At 47.5% G+C, this 10672-nt stretch overlaps 2 protein-coding genes across 2 annotated transcripts; both read right to left on the bottom strand.

Moving 5' to 3' along the window:
- Positions 1-443: 443 nt before the first annotated feature.
- Positions 444-1296, bottom strand: Rsph9 (Radial spoke head protein 9). The gene has a single exon (XM_065239146.1). It carries the CDS (start codon positions 1294-1296, stop codon positions 451-453), a length of 846 nt encoding a protein of 281 aa, XP_065095218.1. The 3' UTR covers positions 444-450.
- Positions 1297-8858: 7562 nt separating this feature from the next.
- Positions 8859-10672, bottom strand: LOC135717185 (putative E3 ubiquitin-protein ligase UBR7). Its single transcript, XM_065239145.1, has 3 exons — positions 10514-10672; positions 10247-10391; positions 8859-10178 (listed from the first exon to the last, which is right to left on the bottom strand). Exons 2-3 carry the CDS (start codon positions 10385-10387, stop codon positions 9129-9131), a joined length of 1191 nt encoding a protein of 396 aa, XP_065095217.1. The 5' UTR covers positions 10388-10391; positions 10514-10672; the 3' UTR covers positions 8859-9128.

Genomic DNA, 10672 nt, shown 5'->3' with positions numbered 1-10672 from the left:
CGACTCTTCCGCCACATCAGTGTGGGTGCCCGGCCTTAGACGGTTCTAAAAGAAACTACTTAAAATGCGTTTCTAAGGTAACGCCCTACAGTAAAAGTGTGACCGAAGGAAACCAGCAAACTGAAAAAAAAAGTTGTTACAATCGAGCAAAGTAGTACATTTTGACAGACAGACGATTGTAACAGCTTTTATCAGACGTCCGTTATTTTACTAGAGGGCTTTACCATAAGAAAGCCTCAAAACTCGGCAGAAATTGCCAAGATTCGGCGAACAAAATTAAGCGTGTCATGATTTTTTTTTTTTTCAAATCCGGAGGTCACCATGTTGGAAACATCAATTTTCAGCGTTTACTTATCATCTCGCTTGCGTTTAAAATCGGAATAAATACCTGCCTTCCAAGAATTTATTGCAGAATCATCATTTTTTTTCCAAACATCCTTTTCAACCGCACTAAAGCATAAACAGCAGATCCCAATTCTTATTTCCGTCACCGAAGTAGAAAAATCCAAAAACACTTGAATTCACACGATGAAAGTTGTTCATCCCAGGCCAGTACAAAGATTTCAACACGAAAACATCCCTCTCTCGGTCACGTGTCACAACGAAATTCTTCTCCTTGGGAATCGCACCATCAGCCGCCGAGTCAAATACGTCCACGAAATAGCTGCAATCCTCTCGCTTCAGCAGATTCTCCCTTACGTCGTTTATAGGCTTTCGAAAATGCTGATAATTCACCATTCTGATGCTTTCGTCCGGATTCATCCCACCAAAAAATGGATTGATGACACAATCGCCTTCCGTGCTGTGATACAGCACACCACGTGGGACGATGGCCGCCTCTTGTAGTACTTTTGTCACTGCGAACCACAGCCGGTCCTGTTCTTTCACTATAAACCGCCTGCGTTCACCCTCGATCGGAACTTGATCCTCATCCAGAGTAAATTCCGGTCCCAAGTCCACTTGCAGATTGAAAGCCGGATCTCCTCGAAATGGGCTTCTTATGCGGTCCCAATCGTCGCTCCAATGCTTCGGCTCCAGCAGCAAAAACCAGTCACAAAGGTTCTGACTGTAGAACAGTCTCCGGCTCTTGAAAATGTCCCGTCCGGTACAGCCGAATGCCAGGATGTAGTCCGCATCGGTACCTTCGAGCTTTCCAAGGAAATAGACACTGTTGAGACGTTGAGCACGCTGCAGGACACGAAGCGAGTGTTCCAGCTTGAGCCTTTCTTCGGTGGACAAAGTTCGAAAGGCGTAGGCCATGTACGGGAGGTGATCGAACAGGTTGTCAAGATTCATTTTGGGAAAGAATTCCGATGAAACTGCTTCCGGTGAGACCTTGTGTCAAATGTGGACATGTCATGGCCAACGTTGATTAACCCTTCGTCTGGGCCAAATTCTAATTGCCGTATGTCGGCGATGTTTCAAAGGATTTTTGAAATAGGTATCAAAAGTTTTCCAAAGTGACTAATATTGCCTAATCTGATGTGTCCATGAAATGCGATATGTCGATGTTAGAGATGTTTATACCACGAGATCCTCCCCATATGGGATGTTACTTCCTTCAGCAAAGATGTTCAGGTATACAAAGTCTTCGAAACGATGGATTGTGAATTGCAGAATTTGCTCCCTAGATGGCAGTAATGACAAAAATGATAAAAATTATTGAGTTTCACTGTTCTAGATCATTGCTTTGTGAGGGCAAATCCCAAGACAGCTAGCAGCGCTGTGTAGAAGACGGAACATTCATTGGGTATAAATATGGGCTACCTAAGCTCGCAGACGGCTCATCTCGCTACCTGTGAATCCAGGAGCTAAGTTCGGACCACTATCCGGTGGTGGCCGATGTGGGCTCATCCATCAACCGATTCCAAACTTTTCGACGCAACTACCATCCCTACAGCTGTGATCAGTTCCAACACTGTGTCGACTCCACTGTCGACTACGGTGTCCTTCCGGAGACGCCCGAAGACGTTGAGCGGTGTCTGCGTTCCATCGAGGAGGCGAATCCCGGGCCAGGGAACAAGTATCCAGACAGGTGAGCAATACTCTGAAGCTTGATAGAATTATCAAAAATATCATCAGACTCCATAACTCCATCCGAAGGCAATACCAGCGTTCTGGTTTGCGTGTCTTGAAGACCCATTGCAATCGTCTTACAAAAACCATCCAAGCAAGGATGGTGGACCTTAGAAATCAAGATTTTGCTAACAAGATCCGCTCTCTCCCAGATTGTGCAAAGCCCTTCTGGAAACTAACGAATTTCCTTAAAAATAAGCCAAGACCCATTCCACCACTGACCCCGCTGGATCGTCCCGACGACCCAGTGGTTCATCTGATAACTCCTGAAGAGAAGGCTTTCGCGATAGGTCAACACTTCGTCAGCTCCCATAATCTCGGACAAAACATCGTCAGCCCTCACGAAACTGAGGTAGCTGTAAACGCAACCATCCTAATATTTTTCCCGAGGAATCCGAGGTTACGGCTCACGAACTCTTGGCCTATATCAAATCATCTAAAAACATGAAGGTCCCAGGTTTCGACAACATCCTGAATCTGGAACTCAAATACTTGAGTTCCACATTCTACAACCATCTGGCACTCTCATACGCTGATACACATATCTGCTAAAGTCATACCCATCCGGAAACTTGGGAAGGATCTGTCCCTCGATCTGTCCTCTCCTTCAAGTTATCGACCAATCAGCCTTCTCTCAGGGTTATCAAAACTGCTCCTAACTCCTGCCGAAGAAAACAACTTGTTACTCGAGGAGCAGTTTGGTTTTCGGAAAGGTCGTTCGACCGTAACATATATTCTCAGACGGAGCAAGTCTGTTTCGAAAACATCTGCCATGGCGTTGTTGGATGTTGAAAAAGCGTTCGACAATGTCTGGCATGATAGGCTGGTGTTCAAATTGCAGCATTACTGTCTTCCAATCTTCCTAGTGAAGATAATAAACAACTATCCATCGGACAGGACGTTCCGAGTCTTTCTGAATAGCATCACATCGGATGCTTTCAACATCGGTGCCGGGGTTCCACAAGGAAGCATCCTTAACCCCATTCTATTCAACCTTTTCACCTCCGATATGCCGGCTCTCCCTGATGGTGGATCGTTGTCTCTGTTCGCAGATTGTTTGTTTAAATGATCTTTATTTTAGTTTAACTTGGACGATTACCATATAAATTTTTACTAAGTGATTTAATTGCTTTCTTCATCTTTAGGTATGGGCAAAATTTAAAATTTGTTTTACAGGATTAGTCCTAGACTTAGTACACGGTCGACCACCTTGGTGGGATTGGTTTGTTTTGTTTTTAGAATTTGAAGAGAAACTACTTAATACTACTATTTACAGCTTAAAACTAACCTACTCTACTATATACACTTAACCTACTATGTACAAATTGCTTATTAAAGCATGTTCAGAAAGATTGCATTTTTGAATAAATTTAGTTGTCATAACATCAATTTTGGAATCTACTTTGGGAATTTCTGCCTCTTGATGGAGGTCTGCAATTCTTGTGTCGAATGGACGATCTAGGATCATCCTCAACACTCTATTCTGTGCAACCTGGATTTTGTTCCTGTGGGTCTGAGCGCACGATTCCCACACCGGGGCGGCATAGAAGATCGCGGGGGCTATGATCTGTTTGTAAACAGCCAGTTTGTTTTGCCTTGAGAGGCGGGATCTGCGGCAAATGAGCGGATACAAACACCTAACCAAGGCGGAGCACTTAACTAGGGTTTTCTCTATGTGCGAGCGGAACAGGAGCTTCTCATCGAACAACATCCCGAGATAAGTAACATCAGTGGACCACTCGACCCTTGTACCATCCATTATTACGGTACAGGAGGGAGACGGTTTAAGTTTTGGTGATTGTCTGTGAAGGAACATGATCGCTTGGGTTTTCGAGGCGTTGATTTTGATTTTCCACGAGGTGGCATAATCAGTAAAGGTGTCAAGGCATCGTTGCAGCTTGTTCGTAATTTCACGAGGCATCCTACCCTTGACGGCTATCGCGGTGTCATCTGCGAACAGAAAGAACACGCAACCGTCTCCTAGAGGAGGGATGTCCGACGTGTAGATGCTGTAAAGCAGTGGTCCCAGCAGACTCCCTTGCGGAACACCTGCTGGGATCGGAAATTGTCCCGAAAGGGAACTATTCAACGACACCCTGAACGACCTTTGCTGGAGATAGTTACGGGTGATTTTCACAAGGTATGGTGGAAAGTTGGAGTTACAAAGCTTGTATATAAGTCCGTCGTGCCAGACATTGTCAAACGCCTTTTCGACGTCTAACAAGGCCATGGCTGTGGACTTGGATACAGCTTTGTTACTTCGGATGTTATTCATCACCCGCACTAGCTGATGATTGGTGGAATGCCCCTTGCGGAACCCGAACTGTTCCGGAAGAAGAATGTCATGTTCCTCCACAAACTTGTTTAGTCGGCTGAGGATCAATTTTTCGAACAGCTTGCTCAGCGCTGAGAGCAGGCTAATCGGTCTGTAGCTTGACGGTAGTGAAGGGTCTTTCCCAGGTTTGCGGATCGGGATGATTTTTGCCACCTTCCAGATGCTTGGAAAGTAGTGCAGCTCCAAGCATCTGTTGAAGGTGGCAGCTAGCAGCAAGTGCACCCTCGGGCTGAGATTTTTCAACGCTAGGTTGAATATTCCGTCAAACCCGGGAGCCTTCATGTTCTTACTGTATTTCAGCGCTGAGCAAATTTGTTCCTCTGTAATCCGTTCTTCTGGAGGGACGGCACAAGGGGAGGCATCTAACGTCAGGACGCACTGCGCAACCTGGTTCTCGAGTGGACTTGGGATTTTAGAGCCAAGCAAATGCGACTGGGCAATGTGCTCCCCAATCGCATTGGCCTTCTCTTCGTTGGTGATAAGCCGTTCGTCATTGACTCTAAGTGGTGGAATGGGCTTGGGGTGAGACTTCAGCACCTTGGCAACCTTCCAGAATGGTCTGGAACGGTCGTCCAGGTTCTGAACGAGCCGCCCGAAACTCTCGTTCCGGATTGAGACCATTCTGGAAGCGATCTGCCGATTCAGATCGACCATTTCGTATTTACGCTGCAGATCCCCAGTCCGCTGAAACTGGCGTCTACGAACATTTCTGAGCCGAATCAAGAGTTTGGTGTGGGAATCAATTGCTTGAAACTTACCCCTCACAGGAACTCGTCGAACGCACTCTTCGTCAGCCACGGATATGGCTTGATGGAGACCCTCCAGAGCCCGGTCGATGTCCTCCACTGTGTCGAGTGGTGGGTTGTCGTCGATGTGGCGGTCGACCACGCGTCGAAACTGGACCCAGTTGACTCGATGGTAGTCCTTCCGCTGGCACGGTGCAGGGGCCACGTTGTAGCCCAGCTCGGTCAGCACCGGTTGGTGGTCCGAACTCAGGTCGTTGACGGCAACCGGCTTGGTTAATCTGGTGTTTGCCAAGAACAGGTCCAGCGTCGATGGGTTGCCCGCCGGTGATGTGAAGGTTGGTTCGTCCGGAAACCAGACGGAATAGAGACCATGCTGGGAATGGTCGAATAGCAGGCGGCCGTTTTGGTTCTGCTGGTAGTTCCGCCAGGCCTCGTGCCGGGCGTTCAGGTCCCCTCCGATTACGAAGCGGGCATTGGTGCGGGTTATGATGGCAAGGTCGTTCTTGAACTGCTGTGCTGTACCATTGCTAACGGTACATTGCCGGGGGCAGTAGACAACGATGAACCGGACGTTTCCGGTCGATGTTTCCACCTCAACGCCGACGGCCTCGATGATGGAAGTGCGGTAGTGGGGTAGGGTGCAGTACTTGATGCCTTTCTTGATGATGACCGCGACACCGCCCCCCCTGGAGCTGGTGCGATCAAGCCGGACAATGCTGTGGTCGGGCAGCCAGAAGCTGTCACCGGTCTTGAGGTGGGTCTCGGTGAGAAGGCCCACGTCGATGTCGTGCTTGCGGAGGAAGTCTGCAAGCTCAATGTTTTTCGCCCCTACGGAGCGAGCGTTCCAGTTGGCGATCTTTATGGGTTCACGGTCCATAATTAGCGACGAAGGAGATGATAGCTTGGAGCTGTTGTGTTCTTGTTGCGCAGGTGCGCTTGATGATGATGGCCTGGGCCAACAGTGTGACGATCTCATCCGTTGACAGCGGAGAATCGTCTGTAGCTTCACCGGTTGTACCGGCCAATCCCGGAGCAGGGGGATCCGTCGATGGGCCGGAGGCTTGACTGGGTACTGCAGCGGCAGCCGACTGGGCAGCAGCCAACTGTTGGTTGAGCGGGAGCGGCGCCAACACTGGAATTGGCCGTGGTTGGACCGGTGATAACGGAGGAAAGTTCTGCGCGTTGTTTTCCGGGACCTTCTTGCGACCGGGCTGGTTGTTGGACGAGGCCTTCTTCCGGATCTCGGCGTATTCGGCCCGCTTCGGACAGGCCTTACTCGTGGCCTTGTGGGCAGCACCGCAGTTGGCGCATGTGCGAGCGGCTTCCTCGATGCTGTCGCAGTCGTCGATCTTGTGGTTTTTGCCGCATTTGATGCAGCGGCTGGCCATGCGGCAGTTCCTGGTGCCGTGCCCGAACAATAGGCAGTTCGAGCACTGAGTGACGCCACGGTGGGTGGGTTTATACCGCTCCCACTTCACTACGATGTGGAACAGTGTGCGTGTCGTATGGAGATCCTTCACGGTTGTGGAGTTCTTCTGCAGATGGACCAAGTAGAGCTGGTCACGATACTTGATGGCCTTGCTGCGGGTCATCTTGTGGATTTCGACCGGCTTGAGGCCGTTCGCCTTAATCTCGTCCATTAAGGTGGTGGTGTCCATGTCGTGGAGCCCGCGCAGCACCACTTTCAGCGGCTTGGTGGCCTCGACGTCGTGGGAGAAGTACTCCAGCTTCATCCTGTCCAAGAGGGCCTGGACTGCGTTGTAGTGATTTTCGGCCGAGACCATCAGTTTGTAGCCTTCCGTGCACCGTTGAATGGTGCAGCGAAGGCCCTGCTTAATGTAGAAATCCAGCTGCTCCCATAGCCCGGGAGGGAAGCCCTTCACATAGAAGGGTGGCAACTTAACTTTTTTAGGCACCGTCTCAGGGTCCGACTGCGGCTGGGCTCCGTTCTGCAGGGCGGAGAACGGATTGTTGCTCAGCAGCTTTTTTGCTGCCGATGCGGTGGCGCTGATGTCTTCAGGTCTGGGTCGTTTAGTTCCGGGAGGCCCCGGCTGCGGGTCCGCAACGCCTGTCGGGACGGGCAATGGGGTTTTCTTCTGCTTCTTCTGAGCTGGCTCGGTGGTCGCGCCGTCTCCTGGGAGAGTCTGTTTTCCCGGTAAGCCGGCACTCGCGTTACCGCGCGATTTCTTACCCATGGCTGGGTCAGCGAGAGCGTCACTATACAACGCGGAGCTAATTCGACTTGCGAACGAACGAACGAAACTAGAGAGAATTCAAATCGACTGAACTGCTCAACAGTCTGGCAGCGAATGATGTGATGTTCGCAGATGACACATCCATCGTCTACAAGGGTAGGGTCATCGGAGCTCTGACTGCCAAACTTTAGAAAAGCCTGGACGTCTTGTCTGAATATTCCAACAGCTGGAAGATCCGTATCAACGCGACAAAGACCCAGCTCATCATCTTTCCACACTCTAAATCTCTCAGACTTGTTCCGTCGGAGAATAATAAGATCTGCCTGAATGGTGGAATGGTCGAAAGAGGTAGTCTACCTAGACCTAACATTAGACAGCAAGCTGATTTTCACAGAGCACGTTGAAACCAAGTGCAACATCTTGATAAGATCATTGTATCCACTCATCAACAGGAGGTCTACCCTGTCCCTGAAAAATACGCTTACTGTCTACAAATAAATCATCCTTCCCGTAATAGAATACGGGGTGCCAATCTGGGAGAGTTGCTCAAAAAGCCACCATCTCAAATTACAAAGGATCCAGAATAAGATCCTGAGAATGATCGTCAATAGTCCATCGCGGACTAGAAACTCTGAGGTCCACCGCATGGCTGGTCTTCAGACACTGGAGTTTCGGAGAGCTGACTACATCGCAAGGTTCAGAGATTGCTGTAGGTGATCCGACCAACAGATCATCAGGGATCTGGCACGTTAGGTTAGGTTAAGCAACTAGGTAAAGAAGGTAGAATAACAAATTAAAACATTTAAATCAAACATTCTTCACAAACAGAGAATTATAAAACATCCAAAATTTCACCAAAGATGAAGAGCCCTTCTGGCTAACCTCTTGCCCTGTATTAGCAATTGTAAACCACGAAACAAATCACAAATAAAGAAGAATTTTACTACTTTTACTACTCGCAGACGGCATTCTTGTGACGAACGTTGAAGGCGACGGACGAGCAGCAGCAGCAGTGGAAGCATAGTAGCCGAGATTCGTGTAGCCGTGACCGAGGCTGGGAACGACGGTCCGGTCACGACACTGTGGTGGGTTCAAAACTTGATCCATTACAGCTCTATCTATAGTTACCATGTGTTTGGGCAACCTTGTATGGTTTTAGCGTAATGTAATCGTAACATTAACGATACAATGTTAGAACATATATTTTGCCATACATCTACGCAAATGAAAGCATGAACATTTATTTCAAATTTGAACTAGGCCTCAGGGCTAAAATCTGGATCACTAGTGGCATAACTGGCTCACATACCCTAATATTGGTTCTAGGTTCCAACCGATCAGAACATTTCTTAATAAAGTAGATTGAAGTTTTCAAATCATTGCAGGTTTTTCGGGGTTTGTGTACTTCTTCTAGTTATTGAAAATAAGTTCAGTGATATTCAAGGTAAGAAAATAGTCAACTGCATTATTTGAATCTTATTTGTTTTATTTAATCATTCGATGAAATTCTTCAAATTAACAAACGCGTTAGTAATTTGCAATACTACTGCTTTAATACTTCAATTAATTGGGTATAGTTGATCGAAAAATAAAGGAGATAATCACACCCAACTCTTTCATATGTATTTTAGCTGTTTTAGAATTTTAATACCTATCTCTTCAATTCAAATTTATGCAACAAAAATATTGGATCAGTATAAATTTGTTCAATAAAAAATAAAATAATCGTGGTGACAAGAGTTGGGCGTGAACAACACTAAGAATAAATATCAAAATTTAACGACAAAAATGAGAAGGTGATCCCATCTCCGACCTTTCCTTATTCAATTTGGCGAAGAACTCGCGAACGTCGGTTTCCGTTATAACCTGGCGATTGGTGACGAACGTGTCGAAAAATTCCCGCAAGCGGTCCTTCATGAGATTGAACCCGGACAAAACCTCAACTTGTTGAACACGGTCCATTCGATTCCAGACGGACGTCCCTTGTTCGTTGTTGGATTCGTTTTGTCGCATCACTCGACCGTTTGCTTCGTACCACTTGACGGTGTCCTTGTCGTCCAGAAGGAATTCTGCCTTCAACTCTTTGTAGACGGCCATGCAATCCGAACAGCGACAAAGTTGATTTCGCCAGCCATCGTTCCAGAATGTAGCTCCTTTTTTATAGGCGACTCCATCGCCCTCTTCCAGGGGAGGCTTTGTGCAGATATCAAGCTTTGCACGCTTGGCGGCATTGCCATCATCGTCTACGGCCATGCTCTCCTCAGCTTTTACAGCAGCATCCGCTTCAGCCACGTTCGATTCATCCAAACCGGTCACATTTACCTCCATTGTGTCATTCAGTAGCGGTAGGTTTCCATCTTCGATCTTTACGACATAGTTCCGCAAAAAGCCCATTCTTTGTACGCATCCTCCGCAAATCATCTCCGCAAAACCTTTTGCATCCCTTGGTACATCATCCGTATCCAGATGCCTGGTATGATACCAATCTTCGCAAGCCGCGCACTGAATCATTTCATCTGGCACGTTATCCTCCGGATCGGGATACGGTCTCTTGCAGGTGCAGTAGGACCCAATGAAATTCTGATTGTACTGATTGAGATCGTTCGCGTCCAGCTTAAGCGGATCCAGCTTACAACGAATGTCTGGCATGCGTTTTCCTCCACAATCACAACGGAAATTTCTTTTGGTGTAAAGTTCAATCAGGTCATGTCCTTCGTGGCATTGATACGAGCAAGCTAGGCAAACACCAGCACGCTTATCCTCGTTTACACGGGATTCCGGCATGCAAGTCATACACGCGTATAGTGCCTGCCGGCCGATATAACCCTGAAAAGGCAATTTCAATTCCGTTGAAAATTACAATCCATCCGGTTAATATTTGATGACAAAATTACCTTCGAATAGGTGCAATTTTTATCATCCGAGCCACCCAGTACAGCGTCACTTTCGGCTTCGAGTTCTTCCTGTTCTTTCAGTACATCACCCAGCGTTACCCATTTTTGATCTGCGGTGGTTTGATCGTTGTTTGAATCCATTTTCCTAACCGCAACAAACAATGCATGAGATTAAAATTTAATAAGGTTAATCCAAACAACTTGTGTTCCCCCGAAAAGGTCTCCATCTTGAAATTCCTGCAGCACGCAATAATAATGTAAACTTACCAGTTGCTTATTTTAACTGGAATGCTGATGAACGTGAGGAGCTAACAGGCTAATCCTGGGAGAATTTTGGTCACAGGAATCGAACCGAAGTATCTTCGATTTACCTTAATCCGAATAGAACACTTGCGAGCAGATGAACCTCTCCAGAGTTTCTGACAA

The sequence above is a fragment of the Ochlerotatus camptorhynchus genome, unplaced genomic scaffold, assembly GCF_037179485.1.
Source record: "Ochlerotatus camptorhynchus isolate MF236.1 unplaced genomic scaffold, CSIRO-AGI_Acam_v1.1 ptg000052l, whole genome shotgun sequence".
In the NCBI taxonomy this organism is placed as follows: domain Eukaryota; kingdom Metazoa; phylum Arthropoda; class Insecta; order Diptera; family Culicidae; genus Ochlerotatus; species Ochlerotatus camptorhynchus.
The sequence above is the reverse complement of the archived record's forward strand: the minus strand, read 5'-3'. Positions and strand labels throughout refer to the sequence as shown.